This window comes from Dendrobium catenatum, unplaced genomic scaffold (genome assembly GCF_001605985.2).
Source record: "Dendrobium catenatum unplaced genomic scaffold, ASM160598v2 fragScaff_scaffold_156, whole genome shotgun sequence".
NCBI lineage: Eukaryota > Viridiplantae > Streptophyta > Magnoliopsida > Asparagales > Orchidaceae > Dendrobium > Dendrobium catenatum.
In genome coordinates this window covers 8,796,512-8,820,304 of record NW_021318618.1, presented here as the reverse complement: position 1 = coordinate 8,820,304, position 23,793 = coordinate 8,796,512, and the positions used below count along the sequence as shown (strand labels likewise).

The window sequence follows — 23,793 nt, the reverse complement described above, 5'->3', positions numbered from 1 at the left end:
CTTACTGGAGTATAGAACCAGACAGATGAGCATCTTATGCAGAGAAACGGGTACATGATTCTTGAAGGGGCTTGATTGAGCTAGTTGGTTTGTGGGTGGCGGGGATTTCATGGAAGGGGAAAAAAGTGAAGAAGAGGCCTCCGACAAGGCCAGAAGAGAGAGGGTGAGGAGACACCAGGGTGAGAAGAGTGGCGGCTAGTGCATCAAAGCGCTCAACAAGCAACCAAATAGACCCTTTTGCTGTTTTACATTTTGGGAAAGTTCTACCAGGCTTTATTTGTCAAAGTTTCTTCTCAGGTAATTATTATTTAAATTGTTCATAGTTTGGGTCAAATTGGTGATTGCCAGGAGACTTGAATTAGAATGGCAATTGTCTGGAAAATTTTAATAACAATAATTAAAAAATCGAAGGAGCGCAATGCTAAGCATTGATGAAGCACAACAATACTATGGAACTAATTCTATTTTCGTTGAGCCTTACAGGATCTTCCGTGATGTTAGTTTGACACAAAATAGAAGATAGATGCTTGAGAATTATTTTTATAGCATATCAAATGATCTGCTTTGCACAGGAAAAACTTCAACATTAGTTTTGAGTTTACTTATTATCCAATAGGTTTTGCTATACTAAGCCTTCGTTTTTCCAAGTTCCAACTCGTCTATCTATTTTTTGACAAAAAAGTAGAAAAAAAGGTATCACTAATGCTTGTAGCTTAAAGCCAAAAGGTTTACTATAGTTGTGAGTGACCATGATTATGCTTTGCACAGTCCTAACCAAATTTATTTATAAAATAGAGCTATGCATATGTTTGTCACAGAATCAAGAGTTTGTTATAATGACATTTATTTTTTACTTTATTTTTTTTTAAAGCAAGGCTTGGTGACATGTTACTTATAGAAGAAGCCCTAGGAAGGGCTTTAGATTATTAAAAGGGATTGTATCATGTATGAGAAACTTTATTTGAGTAATGACAATGTTCATCACTGCTTGCTACCAACTACTTGATAATTGATTCGAAATATATTGTAGTTGTATTGTGATAGCTGTATGAGATTAGTAATTCTTGCTCAGGCATAGTCTTCAGGAATAGATGTGCTAATATGATAATACTCCCAACTGATCATGTTCCGCCTAATATTAATTATTTCTAGTCTAATGGTAGTAGAATAACCAATAAACTTGTTTGATCTTACTGAGGATGGCATCCAATAATTCGGCCGATACACCTGATTACTTATTTTTTAAGTTGGCTATCATTCTTACCACCAACAGTTTTTGTCCAAAATAACCATCAATCTGGACTTGGAACATGTAATGCAATTTCGGATTTTGACTTCTAATGTAATAATTTGTTTGACAAGGATATGTATGTTTTGTTTATTTTGTACATTACTACCAAATTGTATCTATTATTTGCTTGTTTGTACTCTTTGTCTTTACGCTTTATGTTCATCTCTTTGTTTTGAATTCTCAGTCATATATATCTTAGTCTCAGTTTCTTTATGAAGGTTCAGCCAGGTGGGGAGGATCTTAAACATACATTACAGCCTCCAAATTGCTTTAGCACTGTAATTGAAAAGATTGAAAGATTGTACATGGTATGATTCCATTTCCCCTCGAAAATATTCTTATCTATATGGTTTATCATTTCCAAAAGAAACTTTATCATATTATTTTTACGATTTTCATGTCACGGCCTATGAGTTTCATTTTATGTTCTAATCTATAGTTTAGTAAATTAATTGCTCCATTTTTATTGAATCCAGGGCAATGAAAGCAGTGATGAGGAAGAACTTATAGCTCCAGATGACGAGCAATATGATACTGAGGATTCATTCATTGATGATACAGAATTGGTTGGTTATATATATATATATATAGTTTTTTCTTTGTAATGTCAACATGCAATTGGTTGTAATTACCTTTCATTATTGGATCATCATGAAATGTTTCAAGTCTAGAGGGTGCATGATTGTTACTGTCGTAGGAGTAATCTATGTTTATAATATGATCATTTGTCCATTTATCATCCCAATTGACTTCTTTGACAGCCTTTTTTTATCATTTTTTGCTGATTGTTGAACATCACTCCATTTATTATCACGTTAGTTATGATGCATTCTTTATGATTTTATCTGATTCTTACACCTACAATTTATGCAGACTTTGCAAACTAAAACACTTATGATTATTCTTGCTTGGTCTATCTTGGAACTGTACTTCATCCATGGTTAATTCTTCATGCTACGCTTCTTTGTATTCATTCTTTGACAAACTTAGTATTTTTCCACTAAGCTTTAATTGGAAGTGGATGCACTTTCAGTAAAATCAGCAAACGAAAACACGAATATTGGGAAGGGGAATGCTCAAAAATATTTTTATTAAAAGAACTTTGATGAGAAATGTAAGATATAATTGGATCTTAAATTGGAGAGGAAGATCATGCTCTCCAAAATCCCTGGTTGACTGCTAGAGCCCTCTCAACTAGGTAAACTTCAAAGACAACAAACAAGACATGCCCATAACCCTAGGAAATAACCTCCTTAAAGCATACAATAATCCATAACAAAATCCTAAAACAGCCCCTCCCTTTTCCCTCCTAGCCGTCCCCCCCCCCCCCCCACTTTCCCATTCTAAATTTGCCCTAGGCCCCACCTAAAAGGGGGCATGTTTCTGGGTGGCATGAGTCATTGTGCGGAACCCCTATTTTGCCTCTTGTACACGAGGGTCGGTTCAAGAGAGATCGGTCTATCAATATCGCTCTCCCAAAGACCCACCTTATTTTCAAGGTGAAAAGACGGAAACTGCTGCTTCATCCTCTCGTACAGCTCCCATGTGATTTCATAATTGGGTAGGTCCTTCCATTGAATTAGCACTTTCGTGATCTGTCATTTTTTCTATCGTACCCCTTTCAACTCCAATGGTTCCAACACTCTCTCCAAATCTTCAGTCAGTGTCACGGATAACTCTGAACTGGCTGCCTGATCGCCACTAATTTTTTTCAACTGTGATACGTGGAACATCAGATATATAATAGCGATTGGGGGGAATTTCAATTGATAAGCCACTGCTCTAATCCTCTCAAATATCTCACAAGGACCAAAGTACCTCAGGGCCAACTTCTTGTTTCTCTTGTTAGCTACCATCCTTTGTCTATAGGGACGATGTTTTAAGTATATTTGATTACCTATCTCAAAGTGCGGGTCCTTCCTGCCACTTTCTGCTTGGTCCTTTGTGATTTGCTGAGCCCTCAATAAATGCCTTTTTAATTCCACCAACACCCTATCCTCCTTTAAATATTGCTCCACCAATGAGACTGGTGTGTTATTTTGCCTAAAATGCACCAAGTGAGGTGGGTCCCTCCTGTACAACACTTTGAAATGAATTATTATGAAGCCAAATAATAGGACGTGTTGTACCAGTACTCTGCCCATGCCATCCACTTGACCTTTAGTCGATGTGTCTTCGAAACAAAACATCACATGTAAGTCTTTAAGCTCTTGTTTACCACCTTCGTCTGCTCGTCAATCTGGGGGTGTTAAGCGGTTCTCCTCTTCAATACTGCCCCCTGCATCCTGAACAACTCTTTCTAAAAATAGCTTAGGAACACTTTATCTTGTTCGGATACTATAGATTCCAGTATCCCATGCAATTTTACCACCTATTTGATGACTGTTGCCACTATCACTGTTGTCTACAGATGTCATCGGAGAATAAAATGACTGTACTTGCTCAATATGTCCACCACCACCAAAATTACTATAACCCTTCAGACCTGGGTAACCCATTTATAAAATTCCTGATGAACTTCTCCCGTACTCTATTGAAAGAGCTAGAGATTATAGTAACCCCCCTTGGAGTTATGACCATATATTTGCTTCTCTAGCATACCTCACATCTAGTAACCATCTCCTCCACATCCTTATCCATCCTCTTCCAATATAACTCTGCCGTCAACCTTTTGTACGTCTTCTGCACCCCGAATGAACCTTGACAACACTCTCGTGGAACTACTGCAAAAGGTGAGATATATGGACCGAGATCTGTGGCAACACAAACCTCCCCTAATACTGTAGTCTCTACCCCTCTAGAGAATAACCAAGGTGGCTACTCTCATGCTTCAACATATCTGCCTTAATACCCCTCAGCTCCCCGTCCTGCACACTTTCCTCCTTAATAGCTCCATAATCAAACATCAGTGGTACCGAAATAACTAACACCTTAAGCTCCCCCATATATCTGGACAAGGTGTCAGCCGCCTTGTTCTCTAGCCTTGGCCTATGACGGATCTTGAATTTATATCCTAACAACTTCGATTGCCACATCTGATTCTTTTCGGTCACTATCCTTTAATCTAACAAGTACTTGAAACTCCTCTGGTCCATCCTGACAATGAAGCGTCGACCCAGCAAGTTAGGTTTCCACTTCTGAATGGCCAACACTATGGCTATCAACTCTCTCTCATAGACTGCTTTCAATCTCGCTTTGGTTTTCAACACTTGGCTGAAGTAAGTTATGGATATGTGATTCTGCATAAGCACCAACTCTAATCCATACCTCGATGCATCAGTCTCCACCACAAAAATCTAGTTAAAATCTAGTAAGGCCAGAATTTGTATTGTGGTTATGGTCTTCTTCAATCTCTCAAAGGCTTGCCTCTCTCCATAGAAAACTATCATTCTTCAGCTGCTCCATCATTGGCCAAACTATAATGTTGTATCTTCTCACAAACCTTCTATAGTACTCGGTCAACTCTAGGAAATCGTTCAGCTCCTTCAAAGTCCTAGGTAGCAGCCATTCTAGCATAGCCTCTTGGCTTGATTAACAGCCACCCTCTCCTGAGATACCACATGCCACAAGTACTCCACACTATGCTATATATAACAACACTTCTTCAGGTTGGCTCGTAGCTGATGCTCCTTTAATACCTCTAGTACCACCCTCAAATACTCTAAATGCTCCTTGTCGGACCGGTTGTACACTATGAAATCATTAAAGAAACCATTACAAATCTCCTGAGGTATGGTCGGAACATCCTATTCATAAGGGACTGGAATGGAGAAGGGGCGTTGGTGAGACCAAACGACATCACCAAGCACTCCTTGTATCGTTCATGTGTCCGAAAAGCTGTCTTCAGGATATCCTCCACTCTCATCCTGATCTGATGGTACTCTCGGATTTCAGATCCATCTTTGTGAACACCACCGCCTCACGTTAATTATTTAGCAACTTGCCAATCATGGTGATGGAAAACTTATCTAGTATAGTATCCTTTATTAAGGGTCTGATAGTTCACACCAAATCTTCAGCTTCCATCCTTTTTCTTGACCAGTAGGACTGGGCTAGAAAAAGGACTTATGCTCGGCCTGATGATCCCTGCCTCTGATATCTCCCGGATCAGCTTCTCAATCTCATCCTTTTGGATTTAAGGGTATTTGTAAGGCCTGTCACTGATCGGTAACACTCCCTCCCTCAAGGTAATGACATGCTCCTGCTCCCTTAGTGGTGACAATCATTAAAAGTGACTGAAAGAGCTCACTGAATTGCTGTATAAGCGGTTGTACTAAAAGTGAGATGTCTCCCCCCTCCTCCAACCTGAATCTTTTCAAGCTCTACAACTCCACCAGAAATCCTCACCCCACCTCCTTTATGATCCTCATTATGGTTTTGAGAGAAATCATGGCTTTGGATAACCCTGTATCTTCCTTGATCACCACATTCTCTCTCTCCACCATCATCTCCATCATCAGAGCTTCCCAATTGACCTTGGTGTATCCCAAAGTCTATAACCATTTTATCCCCATGATGATATCAGTTCTTCCTAACTTCAAAGGAAGGAAGTCCTCCCTCATCTGGACCCCCCAATATGGTCAGAACCACCCCCGAAAAACTCCTCTGTCTGTCTCCACTTTCCTTGTGCCCGTCATCACCTCGTAGCACTCTGTGTCCACTAGCTTCAACCCCAATTTTCCCACGACCTCATTGATGATGAAATTGTGGGTAGCCCCACTATCTATTAGCACCATTACATCCTTATATGCTATCTCTCATTTCACTTCCATGATGTAATTTGAAGTGAATCCCACCATTAAGTTTAAGGAGACCTCTGCCACATCTAAATGCAACTCTTCCTACTCCATCACTGCCTCACTCCCACTTCCATCCTTAACTTCCTCATCATTGTAAATTATGAGAGCCTGAAGAGTTCGATCCTTACGTCTGTGCCCCTGGGTATACCTCTCATCACAACTGAAGCACAACTCTTTCGCCCTCTTTTTTGTATCTTCTTCTCAGTGAACTTCTTGAAGTTTCTCTCAGTTCCCCCCTTCTACGGTTTTCTCCTTTGAGGTCTCTCGAGAAATACTCGGTGTTATCCCATTGGGTGCCAAAAAGGTGATGGTCATCCCGTACAAACCTCATGAATTGCTGCCTCTAGCCCCTCTCTTCATCTGTTTTTGATCCTCTACTAATTGGGCTAGATGCATAGCCTCTCCCAAATCATGAGCCTCGTCACTCTAACTGTTGTCCGATTCTCTAGTTTGAGCCCCTTGATAAAGTTTCTTGCTAGTACAGGCTCCGACAGTCGGTCCAGTTGGCTAGCAAGGTACTCAAACCTTTCACGCTACTTCACCACTTTCCGCGCTTGTGTCGAAGCGAAAAACTACTCATAGAAGTCCTCTCCTCTGTTGGTTCAAAAATGTTCCAGCAGTCAGTCATTAAACTCCTTCCTACTCCGAATGGGCTGCCTCATATCCCCCCACTGACATTGTCACGACTCGGCCCGATAAGCTCCCATAGGCTAGGCTGGAACGAAGATCGGACAATAAAAATTAAAAACCATCACATTTACAATATACAAAACATTTCTAATTTATAAAGAAAGAGCCACTATAAATGGCAAGTAAAATTTTTTCTTTCTTTCTATTCATCAGTCAACATATCAACATCGCAATTCAAACATAGAGTTTCCAAAACATAAAAGATATTCAAAAATCTTTCCTTACAATTCATCTTTAGTCCTAACTCAAAACATCAAAAGCCAAAAAGAAAGAACATGTCGCCCGTCGTCTCCCTACGACGGTACGTAAAGGGTGGTCTATCCGTCATTATCTTTTATCGGGTTCTCCTGAAAAGTGTCCCATAAGCAGGGTGGAGTCACAACTCAGTAGATAAAATAACATTTAATTTAAATTTAGAGACAGAAAAAATTACAACATTCTTCTACTTCTCAATAAATGAACATTCAATATGTCATAACATTTTGTCTAAACTGAATCATGCCTTTAAATCAAACTTGAAGTCCTCTTTGTTTGCATAAACTTGCAATTCTTTCTCTTTAAGCATTAATGCCTCAATAGAAGCCTCATATGTATATAACGTAAATATATAATATCATATTAACATAATATTTAACGCCCGTCTCAGAAGTATCATTTGTACTGATCAGGTACACATTAATTAATCATTTCTTTATCATTTGGTTCAAAAGAACCCATTTACCATTTGGATCAAAAGAGCTACATTACCATTAGCTCAAAAGAGCCCCTTTAACATTAATACTTCCGCATCAAATATGCACATGCATATATTTCTTACTTATTCATAAAAGAGGCTTACGTATACCATTCATGTGTATGTTCTCATATGAAATTACATATTTGCTACTTACATGAGAAAAGAGATACGTGCAAATGTATATTGTATATAGGAGAAGATATGTAATACTTGTAAAGAAAGAAATATGAGATTTACCATTGGGTTTTAATAATGCATAAAAACTTTGCTTTTGTAACATGTGATCATGAGCTTCTATATAAAAATATCCTAGCCATAATGATATTAAAAAGAGCACAAAGAGAAATACCATTTCTACACATTTGCATGTAAAAAACTTTCTAAATTTAAAAGAATTTTATTTTACCAACCTCACAACGGTGTGATTTGTCAAATCTCCTTACGAATCCTACCCTTTACGCGATCAATATCTACAAGAGATATACATAAGGTATAAACATTAATTTGTTCTCTCTTAAACTTCTAAAAACCCTAATCTATGAACAAGGAATTCAACCATACACCTTGCTTAAACTTTCTACTCAACCCTCTTTCCCAATTTAAGATAAATACCTTTTTTTATTTTTTCTAAATTGGGGCTTAATTGTAAATCTAACATTTTGGAAACCTCCTTCAAATCTTTTGCTCACCTCATGCATACAAACTCTCTTTCACTTAAACATAAGTTATAATACAATAAATTTTTGTAATTTCCTAAATTAAATCTAGAAAAAAAAAATATTTCGTGCTAAAGATATAATCTTTGCTTTAAAACCTCCCTATGCTCAATAGGAACCAACACACTTAAAGTCTTCATAGTTTTGGAAAATTCTAAACTTTTGAATATGAAAAATTTCTTCTTAAACAAAACTAGCTTCACAAATAAGCTCCATAACATCTTTTAGAAACTTTCCTACAAAGCCATTTTGAAAGAAAATGAAAATCGGAGAAAATCCTAAATTTTAAAATCCATATTTTTCATGGAATCATCTCATTTTTGTGTTTAGAAACATCCCCTAAACATTCCCTATCCTTATCTTAAAGAAAATTTGAGTTTTCACAAAACCCTATGTTGGAGAATTTTTATATCCTCAAACGGATTGCATATTTTATCATCGAGTACGGTATAAGAAGATGACATATTACCCTGAAGGGTAAAAATATCATTTCCTTGTGGACTTAATAATAAAATTTACAATTTGAAACAGAGATTCCCCCATTCGATGTTTGGTCGAATGAGGTTTCTTTTATTTCTGGGGTACAGACGTCCCATAGGGGCAAGCCCCTATGGTTAATTACATTCCAAACTTTGCTTTAGAAAAACTTTTGATTAAACTAGTGGTTTTCTTGTTTTCTTTTTGAAGTTATTTTAAACATTGGCTAAGATTTTATTTTTAAAATCCAAGAAAGTCTTAGTTAATGGGTTTTGGCCTTTAGGATTTCAAGGACGAATTGATTAACTTGGAATCAGATTTTGGAATGAGAGCCAAGGGAGGTGAAGTAGGAGCACTTGATTATGAGAAATCTCAAAGGTGCTCAAACCATCCTTTGTTGGGCTTTACATTTTTGAAATCTAATTTTGGTTCAAGTTGATATTTTTATTAGAAAGTTGGGGCTTACATTCCAACAACAAATGTTGAAGGGATTGCCCGAAAGGTGAGGGCTTATAGGGTGATTTAGAATCAACCCATGCCTCAGACCTTAAAACTAAGGTGAGGACTATCGATAGGTAGTGCCTCGAACCTAAATCTAACGAGTGCAAAAGGGACTTACAAATTACATCTCACATGAGGCATAATCTGCCCGACCTCTAGATTTACTGTCCTGCCTGGAAGGGACTACCAGCTAAACCCTCCTAATCGCTTTTAAAACTATGTGTCTTGGTCTCAATGTAAATGTAGAGTGGATAGTTATTTTTATTTAGAAGGTAGGACTTATAATTTGGCTTTGAGGCCAAGATGCATAATTATGTGGGTATGCATATGCTGACTGACAGAAATAAAGATTTTTTTTGTTACTAATCCTTATGTGGAGGCTTTTCTACCTGAGACACTTATTGGGCTATGCATGTTTATTTTTGATTTTTTGGAAAATTTGGCTACTTGAAGGGAGCCATGCAATTTTTCTTATTTAGAAAATATGAAGCCTAATTTCATTTTTAGATTGCTTACATTTTAAGCAGTAGAAGATTTATTTTATCCTAAGAGCCTAACGCAGCAGAGTCCAAGCCATACCTAAATAAACAAAGGAAGAAACCTAGAAAAGACATGCTGTTCTATTGCACACCCAGTAAACAAACAACGCATGCTTTTGTATATAAATAAAGTGCAATAAATGTAGATAGAGTCCAAGTTATTACAGACATGTTTGGCAGCTGAGTTGCCTGCCATTATACAACCCAGTTAAATTTATTACAGACTCTACTTGTGGGGGGATCTTCAAGCTTCAACCTTCAGAGGGGTCTTTGAGCTTCATCTCCAAAAAGGTACTTTTTCCCTCAATCATTCTTTCTGATCCAAGTTCCACAAGTTTTACATTCTACTTCTAATCAAATATATAATATAAAATAGAAAAAGACTCAAACCTACAAAACAGAGTCAAGAGGCAGTTTATATAATAAGCATATAATCATCCCAAAATTGGCCTAGCACTTAGAGTGCTAAGTGCTAGGAACCTGCTTCTACTCTATTGGCCATGCCTCTTGGGGGATTTTAAGCAGCGCCTGCAAGCAAACTACATTAGCATAATCATGACATTTACTCTGCCTGGAAGGGACTACCAGCTAAACCCTCCTAATCGCTTTTAAAACTATGTGTCTTGGTCTCAATGTAAATGTAGAGTGGATAGTTATTTTTATTTAGAAGGTAGGACTTATAATTTGGCTTTGAGGCCAAGATGCATAATTATGTGGGTATGCATATGCTGACTGACAGAAATAAAGATTTTTTTTGTTACTAATCCTTATGTGGAGGCTTTTCTACCTGAGACACTTATTGGGCTATGCATGTTTATTTTTGATTTTTTGGAAAATTTGGCTACTTGAAGGGAGCCATGCAATTTTTCTTATTTAGAAAATATGAAGCCTAATTTCATTTTTAGATTGCTTACATTTTAAGCAGTAGAAGATTTATTTTATCCTAAGAGCCTAACGCAGCAGAGTCCAAGCCATACCTAAATAAACAAAGGAAGAAACCTAGAAAAGACATGCTGTTCTATTGCACACCCAGTAAACAAACAACGCATGCTTTTGTATATAAATAAAGTGCAATAAATGTAGATAGAGTCCAAGTTATTACAGACATGTTTGGCAGCTGAGTTGCCTGCCATTATACAACCCAGTTAAATTTATTACAGACTCTACTTGTGGGGGGATCTTCAAGCTTCAACCTTCAGAGGGGTCTTTGAGCTTCATCTCCAAAAAGGTACTTTTTCCCTCAATCATTCTTTCTGATCCAAGTTCCACAAGTTTTACATTCTACTTCTAATCAAATATATAATATAAAATAGAAAAAGACTCAAACCTACAAAACAGAGTCAAGAGGCAGTTTATATAATAAGCATATAATCATCCCAAAATTGGCCTAGCACTTAGAGTGCTAAGTGCTAGGAACCTGCTTCTACTCTATTGGCCATGCCTCTTGGGGGATTTTAAGCAGCGCCTGCAAGCAAACTACATTAGCATAATCATGACATTTACTCCCTTCTTGGACATGGTCACATGCACAGAAAAGCATTTATATCTTTCTATACTAACCACTTAAGGGCAAGTGCCCACAACGCAGACAATCCAAGGCAATCACTCCACAACATCAATCACATGCGCACACAAAGAAAAATCTTAATCCTAGCATGCCTAAGGGGTTGTGCACCTAAGTGTGTGAGGCTTGTGTGGTATGTCACACTAAAAGTCCTTTAAGATACGCGTGTCGGACACGCGTGTCCAATTTGTATTTAATATTTATTAATCGGACACGTTTTCGGTGTGTCCGACACGTGTCGGAGTAGTGTCGGGCGAGTGTCGTGTCGGATACGGTGTCGGACACTGCACGCCTCTTTGAGGAGAAGTGTCGGTGCATCATAGGCTTTTGGAGCTAAAGAGAAGAAAAAATTTCTATAACTTTGAAATTGGAGCAGAGTTGAAAGAAAGCTAGGAGTTTTGACTCCTTTGCTTAACATGAAATTATTTGTCGAATTTGGTTCAACAAATAGATGACTTTCGGATTGGACTACTTGTTGATTTTTGATTCAACAAATAAATGATTTTCAAGTGTCTAATTCACTTAACATGGGTTGAATGAATGAGATTTTCATATAATTTTCGAGTTGTAGAAAAAAAGGAAATTTATCTACAAATTTGGTTTGTAGAGAAAAAAGGGAGAAATGCAACTTGAAGGTTGCAAAGTGGAGGATTTTTTTTGAACATATGGTGTTCAAAGAAAGGGACATTCACCCATCCAATTTGAGTCAATAGGATGAGAGGAATTCCTACAAATTTTGAGTTGTAGAAATGAGGGAAAGAACATGCAACATGTGGGTTGCAAATTCATAAATGTCTATTGAACTTTTGATGTTCAAAGAAACAAATTTAGTTGCCTAATTTGAAGCTAGGCAAATGAAGGGGAATTTGAAGATTTCCTACAATTTAGGCTTGTAGGAAAAGAGGTGATCCAATGTGCAACTTAGGGATTGCAAATTGAAGGAGAAAAGGCAAGGGGATGCAACTTGGAGGTTACAACCCCATGAGCATTCTTTGAACATTTGATGTTCAAAGAAAGATGTACATTCTCTTAATTTGGGACCTTAAGAGAATGAGATAATTTCCTACAATTTTAGGATTATAGGAAGGGGAGGATGAGATGATTTCCTACAACTTTAAAGTTGTAGGAAAGGGGAAGTGAAGTGCAACTTGTAGGTTGCAAGTTAGAGGAATCCCTTTGAACATTTGGTGTTCAAAGGAAATGACTTACATTCACCAATTTTGGCTGAATGAATGAAGAGATTTTCTACACCTTGTTTGGTAGAAAAAAGAGAGATAACAAACAACTCATGAGTTGCAAGTCAAAAAAAATCCCTTGAACATTTAATATTCAAGTAGAAGATGCAAATTCTCCCATTTTTGAGTCTGGGAGGGTAAAAGAAGGTTTAGAAGTCCTCCTATAGTCTTGGCTCATAAGAGGTGATGATTGGAATGCAACTTAAAAGTTGCCAATAAAGTTGCACTTTGGACATTTGGTGTCCAAAGAGAGGTTGTCATCCACTTGATTTAGGCTAAGTGAATGGAGGAATGGGGGACTTAGATTTAAATCCCAAACCTAAAGGATTCATTGGTTTTGGATTCCAATGAATGAGTGATTTGATAAACTCCTTACAACTTTAGAGTTAAAGGAGGGAGATGTAACTTTGGAGTTACAAGATTTCACGAATGCTCTTTGAATACTTGGTATTCAAGGGGAAGATCATTCACTCAGTTGAAGCCAAGTGAATGGGGACAAATACTCATGTGTTGATTTTGTGTTATCAACAAATGAAGAAACGCCTTAGGATTTGGTCCTAAAGTCTGAATGATTCATACAATGATATATTTCGAGACTTGAGAGGCCCCAAATAATCATGTGTGAAAGAGGAGGATTGTTGATTTTGTCTCAACATACAAGTGGAGGGTCACTTAGGATTTGTTTCCTACAACCTACTAGTGCTCTTTTTAGTTTCTTTAGAGGTTATTTAGAGAGCAACGAGCAAGAGAACCATTTGTTGTTTTCTATGTTTCAACAAATGGAATGAAGAAAACCTAGAATTTGATTTTCTAGATTTGAAAGACTCATGTGTTGATACATGTGAAGGCTTGAGGGACTTCAACTCATCTCACATGAGAGGATGCTTGTTGGTTTTAGGGTTCTAACAAGAGATGTAAGAAAACTTGGGTTTTGACTTCAAGTTTCTAAAGCTTGTAACATGATGCATTAAGGATTTGTTTCTAAAGCTTGTAGCATAATGCAAGGTATGACAAGAGTTGATGATAACCCCTAAGACATGCTAGGGGTCAAACGGTAACACATTTGGAGCATCGGGAAAGCTCCAAAAGTCATGCAGTGGTATGTGTTTGGAGCCTTAGAAGGTTTCAATTACCATGCATGGAGAAATGGGTGAATGCTTGTGGAATTTGTGTCTACAAGCAAAGAAATTTGAACTTAGGATTTGATCGTTCATGCAACGGAAAAAATGAAGCTTTGAGATGCTCCAAATTGCCATGCATGAGGAAGGGAAGACTACTAGAGAGCTTCCAACACATCGAAATGGTTTCCAAATCAATTTTGGTATTATTTGGGCAAGGGGAAATGATATTACAACTTGAATCCAAAGTCTACAAGAAAGTGGTTTTTCCTAAACCGAACCTTAATATGATTTGGACATTTGAGAGCTTGCATCTAACCATATTATGTTGCAAATTAGGAAAAATGAGCTTAAGTAATCCCTTGGTGTGATGGAGCAAAGATCATGGGCCTTTGGGGTCTATGAAATGCTCAATACTTAGGATTAAATGAGCACATTTATGAAAAATTTGCAAATTAATATACTCGCTAATCTAAGCAAGAAATAAATAACATATGGCTTGAAATATGATTTAGTAGGGAAACATGTATCTTAAAGCTTTTAAGGGGTCAAATCATTTTTGGCATGATTTGACCCATTGAAGGAATTAAAATGAGTTTCCGAACTTTGGAATATTTGCATAACAAGAACAATTAGCCATAGATTTTTCTATCACAAACTATACAACACATCCAAAGGCGAGCTTGGTCAAACACACTTGCTCTAGGATTTTTGAAGTGAATCTTTGGGATTCATATTAGATCCTACAACAAGTCATCACAAACATTTTGAATATATTGTAATGCTCATGACACACTTCATAAGCTCAACCAAATTCCTAAATCATATGTCTATTTCTGTCATGACACTAGTATTGTATAGGTACATGTACACAATGTGAGATTTAAGAAAAGATGTGAGCTGCTCACTATTTTTAGCTACGAAATGTAACATGCCCTAAGGTTTGAATGTAGGCGAAGGTGTTAAGCTCAATATGATGCATAACATACATTTAAGAGGTGTTGGATAACAACCCGACACCTCTACACGCGTCAAAATCCTCTCCGGACTCTCACATAAGAGTCAACCAATGAAAATCACCAAATTTCCATAGTCTTTGCGAAGTGGACAGCCAACGAATGGGTTTTGGGGGACCAAAAAATTAAAGTTTCTAGGGACCTAAGGCTTTGGATCGTCAATCACATGCCATTGGCTAGGGAGCCTTAAGGTTTCGCCTAAGTTTCAAAGGTATACCTCTCCCGGTTTGTCCTAACACTCCTATCCAAGTCTTGGCTCGCTGTCCAAGCTCCAAAGTCATTGTCCAAGCTTCAAAGTCACTGTTCGAGCTCCAAAGTCGTTGTCCAAGTCGCTCCGAGAGGTGGATTTGCTGTCCAAAGCACTCTGGACAGCAGTTTTCACTGTTTGAAGGCTCCCAGAAGTTGTTGTTTGCTGTCCAAACTGACTTGAAGGCTCCAAACTGCTGTTTGGAGAGTTTCAAAGCCTTCCCTTGCTATTTGGAAGCTCCAAATAGCTTCCAACTTGCCTCGAGATCGCCGGAGACGAAGAATGAAGGGAGTAGAAGCATTTTACAGCAAGAATACCACACCAAACCCAAATCTGGAGGAAGTGGGAGGCTTTGGAGTGAACCTGGAGGCCGGCGGCTCCGAGAGATGTGGCAAATGGGCGGATACCGAACCCCAGAAGGCTTTGCCGAAGTTCTAAACGGGGTCGGCCGGCGGATCCGCACGAAAGGGGGCTCGAACGGAGGGGTTCCACACGCACGAAGAGGAGTTTCTGCCTCTGGCTTCCGCTCTCTATCGCTCGTTCTCTGGATTCGGGCAAAAAAACAAAAACGGGCAGCCGAATCAGGCTCCCCACTCTTTTCGTTCACTTAGGGATGCCAGCACAGAGCCGAAAGAGGCTCCCGTTCCATCCCATCGGTCCGCCTCGTGAGAAACGAGAGAAAAATCTACTCGAGTAGATTTTCTGCCCATTAGATTTGAAATTAGGTGGGTTTGGGATCTAATCTCAGCCCTAGATATCAAAATTGTTTTGAAAATCAAATTTAGCCCAAATTAACAAATTAAAGCTGAAATTGAGTTCGAATCGAACCGGACTTGGATCGATTTGGATCGATTTGGGTCGGTTTGGGTCCGATCGAGTTAATTTATGAAATTGAACTCGAATCAGAGCCGAAATGTGTCGAATTGCGTTGAATGGGCTCGACGATGCTCGACGGCGTTCAATTTAAATTGATTTGATTTATATTAAATTAAATTGGGTTTAATTTAATTAAATTTGAGTTTAATTTGTGTTGATTTTGTCTCGAAGACGATCGATTGAGTCAATTGAGCACAATCGAGCTTGGTCGGGCTCGATCGGGGTCGAGTCGATACAAAAATTTTCGTCAACATCCTAGATTTCCCCCTTAGAGAAAACTTCCGTAAAAGGATGAGGAAACTCTTATAAACAACATATCTTGACCTTCCTTACGATTTCCCTTCAATCCTCCTCGCAAACCGCCGTTGGAAACCACCCTTAAGGCCACCGAAACCGCTCATATCGCCTCCTTCCTGTGACTCTTCAGCTCGGTTTCGGGCCGCAAGAGAGAAATGGGGGACCGAAACATTTCGGTCCCCTATTTAGAGTGGAAGATTCAGTCCAATTGCCTAAAGTTCAAAATGCCCTCACTTAAGTTATTTCCACTTAAATGACATCAAGGGCAAATTCGTCATATTGAGACTTATACGAATTTTAACTCCAAAATACGCGAAATCCAATATGGGTTCTTTATATCGATTTGCTAAGAATTTTGCGTATTATTTTATAAAATTTATTCCGACTAATTTTTGACGGCTTTAAAATTTTACTTAATCTTTGCGAAGCATCGAAATGCGTGCGACGCTGAAGATTGTTACTTTTCGGGTTTTACAATTCTCCCTCCCTTATAAAATTTCATCCTCGAAATTTAAAACAAGCTTAAAAAATTATACCTTAATCAAATAGGTGAGGGTAGCTTTCTCTCATCTCTGATTCTTTCTCCCAAGTGACATCTTTCTTAGATCCATGCTTTCAAAGGATTTTAAAGTAAAGGATCTCTCTGCTTCGAAGCTGCTTAACATCATAATACTTTTTCTGGATACTCATGCACAATAGGTATCTCCTCTAACTCCTCTTCTTTCTTCTCCTCCTTAATATAGGTTAAAAAGCCTTCATATCCTTTCCTCAACAGTTTGTATGCCACCGAGGATGAGATTAATATGGAAGTTATGCTTCTTTCCCCTAGGAATTTAAACTCTTTCTCTCCTGGCATATAAAATTTAAGCTCTTTCTTGTTACAATCTATTGTCACAAAGTGGCAAGACAATCAATTCATACCTAGGATTGTATCAAATTCCAATAACGGCAATAATATAAGATCTGCTCCAAAGTTTTTATCACCTACAGTCAATTCCACATGACACTTCTTATTGATTTCCAATTGACTCCTATTGGGCATTAAAACTGATAAGGGTTTGAGCATAATTGAAGGGGACAAGTCAACGGACTTAACAAACTCCTCTAAAATGAAAAAGTGCGAAGCTCCCGTATCAAACAACACCTTAACAGGCTTGTTACACACAGATTAATCCTAAATACCATGCATGTAACATAACATAAAGCTTTTCTTACTCATATATCATAAAGAAAATCATTGATATTAAATAAAGTCAATACTTGTAATAACATCATGAGAGTCTTTGGCTTCTTGTTGGGATAGACCATAAACCCTTGGCTGAATAGGTTGACGAACTTGGCCATGAGATGGAGTTGATGCAGTAGACTCCACCATCTTTGGACTTCCAACCGTCCTCTAAGGAGCACTACCTATCCTGGCCTCTGAGGTAGACTTTTGTCTCAAAATAGGACAAGACTTTGCCATGTGCCCCGGTTGATGGAACCAGTAACAGGTATTAGTGCCAGAAACGCACTCTCCCTTATGTGCCCTCCCACACTTATTGCATATAACAGGAGTGCTGCTCTCTAAAGTGTTAGGCTTGGCCTTCTTCCAATTGGGTCTTCTAGACTGAAAAGATTAGGTAGACTTTGACCTATCTTCATTCTTTCTCTTTTGAAAATCTTTTCTCCTCTAAGTACTTTGCAAGTCACTCTTAATTCTTCGTGCCCTCTCAACCAAGGTAGCATAATCCTTAATGCCAAAAGGAATTAATGGCTGTCTAATGATATCCTTGAAGCCACATAGAAAGCGATGACATTTTTCTTTAGCATTGGGGATTAAATGAGAGACATACCTAGAAAGCATTGTGAACTCAGCCTCATACTGTATAATGGTTCTATCGCCTTGTACCAATCTCATGAATATGTCTTGCATCAACCTCCTAGCTGACATTGGTACATACCCGTCTCTAAATACTTTCACAAACTCCTCCCAAGTAACTTGGCTGCTTGGTCTTCCTCCAAAGGTCTCTTGCAATTGACTTCTCCACCTCCTCTTTGCTTCACCATTAAAAGCATAGGCAGTTAAGGTGACCCTTCTATCTTGAGGACATAACATTCCTTCCAATATCTTTTCTATCCTTATTAATCAGTCTTCCGCCTCTGTGGGTCCACCACCTATGAATGATGGAGGCTTTCATGTCTTGGAATAATTTCAAGTATTTGTCCATTGGAGTGCTTCCACTGCCTCCAGCCTGAGTTTGAGAGCTCTTTATTATTTGGGTCATAGCTGCCATCATATGTGTAAAAGAGTCTATAGTAGCATTAATACTACTATTTTGAGGCTTCGTTACTACTTGCAGATTCCTCCTAACCTCTCCAGTATTGTCATTAGTGGCATCAATTTCAGGATCCACGACCCTAAGACATAATGCAACGAAACAATTTAAGCAGTCTATAGCATATGTATCCTATACCTACTCTATCTTATAGGATCATCATATTGGCTTTTTCATATTGATCAATGTTCTTAAACCTTCACTATACCACTTTTTGTCACGACCCGGCTCGGTAAGCTCGCATAGGCGAGGCGGGAACGGAGATCGGACAATAATAATTAAAAGCCTTCACATTTACAATATACAAAACATTTCCAATTCATAAAGAAAAAGCCACTATAAATGGCAAGTAAATTTTTTTCTTTCTTTCTATTCATCATTCAACATATCAACATAGCAATTTAAATATAAAATTTTAAAAACATAAAAGATATCCAAAAATCTTTCCTTACAATTCATCTTTAGTCCTTCTAACTCAAAATATCAAAAATAAAAAAGAAAGGACATGTCGCCCGTCATCTCCCTACGATGGTACGTAAGGGTGGTCTATCCGCCATTATCTTTTATGGGGTTCTCCTGAAAAGCGTCCCATAATCAGGGTGAGTCACAACTCAGTAGATAAAATAGCATTCAACTTAAATTTAGAGACAATGAAAGAACTACAACATGCTTCTACTTCTCAATAAATGAATATTTAACATGTCATAACATTTTGTCTAAAGTGAGTTATTCCTTTAAATCAACCTTTAAGTTATATTTCTTTGCATAAACTTGCAATTCTTTCTCTTTAAGCATTCATGCCTTAATAGAAGCCTCATATACATATAACATAAATATAGAATATCATATTAACATAATATTTAACACCTGTCTCGGAAGTATCATTTGTACTGATCAGGTACACATTAATTAGCCATTCCTTTACCATTTGGTTCAAAAGAACTCCTTTACCATTTTGCTCAAAAGAGCTCATTTACCATTAACTCAAAAGAGTCTATTTACTATTGATAGTTCCGCATCAAACATACGCATGCATATATTCCTTACTTATTCATAAAAGAGGCTTATGTATACCGTTCATGTGTATGTTCTCATATGTAATTACATATTTGCTACTTACATGAGAAATGAAATATGCTCAAATGTATATTACATGTAGGAGAAGACATATGTAATACTTGTAAAGAAAGAAATATGAGATTTACCACTGGGTTTTAATAATGCATAAAAACTTTGATTTTGTAATATGTGATCATAAGCTTCTATATAAAAACATGCTAGCCATAATGATATTATAAAGAGCACAAAGAGAAATACCATTTCTACAAGTTTGCATGTAAAGAACTTTCTAAATTTAAAAGAATTTTATTTTACCTACCTCACCACGGCTTCCCTCGATGATGCCGTTTTTGTTTGACCCTCAAGCAACTTCATCATTTCCTCCACGATGGCAGATTTCCCATCGATCTTCTCGTGGACGACTGAAATTTGTGTTTGGAAATCTAAAATTTCAGATTTCAATTTTCCGATCACCCATTTCAACACTTCTACCTTTTGTCCATCCATAGGTACCCTGATCTATGCTATGATATCAATTTGATATGAAGTGGATGTACTTTCATCAACAAAATCAGCAAATGAAAGCATGAAAATTGGGAAGAGGAACGCCCAAAAATATTTTTTTTAAAGAACTATGAAGATAAAGGCAAGATACAATTGTATCTTCAATTGGATAGGAAGATCCGTCTCTCACAAATCTATAGCCGCCAGCTAGAGCCCTCTCAACCTAGGTAAACTTTATAAATAGCAAAGATATTCCCATAACCCTAGGCAATCAACCTCCTTAAAGTATACAATAATCCGTTACGAAATCCCAAAACATCTCCTCCCTTTTCCTTCCTAGCTGGGCGCCACCCCAAAGGGGGCGGGAATCTCATTGGGCAGAACCCTTGTTCCGCCTCTTGTACAAGAGGGACCGGTCCATGAAGATTCTACTTGGTTATTGCTTTACTATGTGGTGGCTTATCGATCTCATTTTTGAGGACTTGAAAATGGCATTATTATCAATCTTGGACATGCCTTGGAAGCCGTATGGATTGCAGCAATAAACCTAATTTTCCATTCTGTGAATGAACTATACCATCATGACTAACCCTTCAGTGAATTGCCTATCACAGACTTGCAGATTATGATTTGGATTCTATCCAATTGCCATGGTAATTGCATAATGCAATTACCATAATCCCAGTCATGCAATCCGCTTTGGGCCATTAGGATTAACTCTACTATAATTTTTCCAAATCAAAGCAAATTGCACATCTGGGATGCGGTTATTACTCCATGCAATTTCCATGGTCCGTGGAGAGGATCAAATTCTTACCCATTAAGTTGCAGCTATTTGAATCGATAGCCAACATCTTAATGTTATGATGCAAATCCACAATATAAGGCTAGAACAGAATTGGAATGGTTTTAGGAATTTTTTTTAACGTTCTTATTGATTTATCAATCAATTAGAGGTGTTTTTGAGTGCTGTTTTACATAATACCGGGCTTCTCTTCTCTCGTTTTCATTTCTTGCCTGTCGTCCATAGCAAACTTTTCCTCTGATGTCCCCCAGAATGCTCAGCATTCAATTGTTGGTTTTCCTTTGGTGTAAATCACCGCCAAACTCTTGACTGCTGTAGATTCCAGTCCTCTACTTTGGAATGTTGTTAGCCATTGATTGACTTTCTACTTCTTATTTCTTTTGCCTCTTTCTTAACTTATAGTGCATTTTCTTACAAGAATCAGCTTTCTTTTGTCTTTAAATCCCTTCTCTGTTTTTACCTGCACTAAGGAAAGATGCCCTCGTACCAACTTGATCCATAGCCAATATCTTAACATTATGACGCAATTCCACAATAAAATGCTATCGTATGATTTTTGAATGTCTTAGGAATTTTTTGGGATGTTGGTTCCTATTAATTGATTCTCAAATGTTGTTTTATGTCATACAAGCCTTCTCTTCTCTCAATTTTCCGTTCTTATTCACTTTTCACAGCTAACTCTTCCTCTGATTGCCCCCAGATTGCTGTATACCACATTTAATCTGTTGTTTTCTTTTGTTGGTAATCACCACTAGACTTTGGACAACAGTGGATTACTGTCTTCTACTTTGAAATTTCTTGGACAGCATTCAAGTTCCCGTTTTTTTCCCTAGACAGCAACCAGCTGCCGTAGTGGTCCTGTTTACTGTGTAACTGCTTGGCAGCAGCAGCTCTAAGGAAGGTAGCAACAAAGATCAAGACTGTAGTCAACAGCAGTGTAGCATATTCACTGCAAGCGGAGAGAAAGAACAACAGTGGCAACATTAATATTCAGCAGCAAGCAGTGGCAAATGCTACAGTTCCTGGAGGCCAGCACTGGGTGTATTTTGAGACTCTGTTCTGCCGGGGCAGGGAGGACTAGTTGTTTTTGGGAGAATTTCTGTTGTTTTTTGTTGCAGGATATAAGTCTTATTTATAGGAAATTAAAACATGGATAGTTCTCATCCATTCTTAAATAAAACCTACAAGAGGGAATTCTATCTACAATAACAAACTAGATTACTTCAAATTACAAAATAATTCTAGCTGAGATTATCCTAGTTTGATTTTATGTTCAAATATAAACTTATCCAAAGCAAGCTTAAAAATTCAGAACTTGCGTCATCTGGTAATTTTCATTTTTATCCAATGATCCAATTTATGTGGTCTTGATCTCTCTCATATGATGTATTATTCATGATTCGATCGGGCCTATAGACTCATTAGTATGATATGAGAATCACCTCCATTGATAGTTTCCAACAAGAAATCGAACAGTCCAGAAATAATACATCCGATTTGCTTAGCTTTTCACGATCTGATGTCCAAATTATGAGAGATGCTTATTCTTGTATTTTTCTTAGAAGTGGAATGTTAGATTGATTACCTCTTTGATAATTAGATACCCAAATCACCGTTCTTATTAAGAGTTGCATAGTAGTCCAAGTATTTTTTTCTCCTATTAATGTTACACATTCGACACTAGTTATTTTCAAAACTTCATTTAGGTTTATCATACACACTCATGATGCAAAAGCTAATATAAATACAAAAAACTAGGAGAATATTTATGACACAAAACATGCCCATAAACTTATCTAAGATAGGGTTCTACATTCTTCAAAAATTCGTAATTGCTAATAATATCAGTTGAAAGCTATTTTATTTTGGTTACATCTAGTGTTATTAAATATAGGGACTCAGGCGAGGGGTTGTTGTAACGCCTCGTATATGTCCCAACCAAGCACTACTACTAAAGCATGTCAAGATGAGCGCCTTGATTTAAGGTGCTAGGTAGTAAGGTGAGTGCCATGCCTTTATTTGAACAATTAATGCTAGTAATTAAAATGCTAAAGATAAACTAGTTTTTATGATCATAATTTGTTTTAAGATGATTTGTAGGTGAAATAATTTAAGTTTTATGTTAATAAATATTTAAAATAAAGAAGAGAAATCTAATAAAATATGTGTTATACTCATTGTTTAAAATTGCGCAATATGAGATTCGCCTTAACGCAATTCCAGTAGAAAATGCCTTGAGGCGCACCTCTCCTCGCTAGCATGAGTACACTTCACTTTATATATATATATATATATATATCCACGATTAAATAAGCGGTCGAGGCGTCTGAACAGAGGCGTGATTCAGTTCGAGGCGCTAACCCGGCGCCTTCAATGTATTTGATGAGGCGTGCGATTTTTTTCAGCGTGGCGTACGCGTCGAGGCGTAACGACTCGAGGCAGCGTGAGGTGACGCCTCATTAGGATTCGACAGAGCTCACAGCGAAGAACAAATTCCTTATCTTTCAAGCGCGCTGCTTCCGCTTCGTCCCTTTTGAGAGCTGCTTCGTGTTCGACTTTGACCACAAGTGAGTTCTTCGATCCGGCAGGAGTGCTCGGGAACGACCTTTCTTCCTGTTCGACCGCTGGTTTGAGTTCGTAACGCTTCGGTACCGAGCATGTACCGCTCGGTACCTAGCAGTACATGCTCGGTACCGAGCAGTATCGTTTCATACAGACAACTTACAAACTTAAAAACAAAGCAGAATTTCAAAATTACTCAGGTCGAACCCCGCCAGGGGGTAGCGCCCCCTTGGACCCTCGGCAGACTGATATTATCTTGAAACAAATCTTCAAATTTATAGTTGACATAATATTTTGTTATTTTTTATCATTATTTATAATTTTAAATTAATTTATTTTAATCGTTTTGAGGCTTACGCCTCGATCCGCCTCGAGGCTTACGCCTCGCCTCGCTTAGAAAAAACGCCTCGATTCCATCTCGCATACACATAGTCAATATGACA

The 23,793-nt window shown here is 37.9% G+C and overlaps 1 protein-coding gene across 3 annotated transcripts in view; it reads left to right on the top strand.

Moving 5' to 3' along the window:
* The window catches only part of LOC110097946 (ubinuclein-1), a 62,403-nt gene that overhangs the window by 13,600 nt on the left and 25,010 nt on the right, over nucleotides 1–23,793 (top strand). For 2 of the 3 annotated variants that reach the window (XM_028692506.1, XM_028692511.1), the window contains exons 2-3: nucleotides 1,510–1,599; nucleotides 1,768–1,857. In XM_028692506.1, coding sequence (XP_028548339.1) covers nucleotides 1,510–1,599; nucleotides 1,768–1,857 — 180 coding nt within the window. The remainder of the gene's footprint in view (nucleotides 1–1,509; nucleotides 1,600–1,767; nucleotides 1,858–23,793) is intronic. The other variant, XM_028692510.1, reaches the window with a different exon arrangement.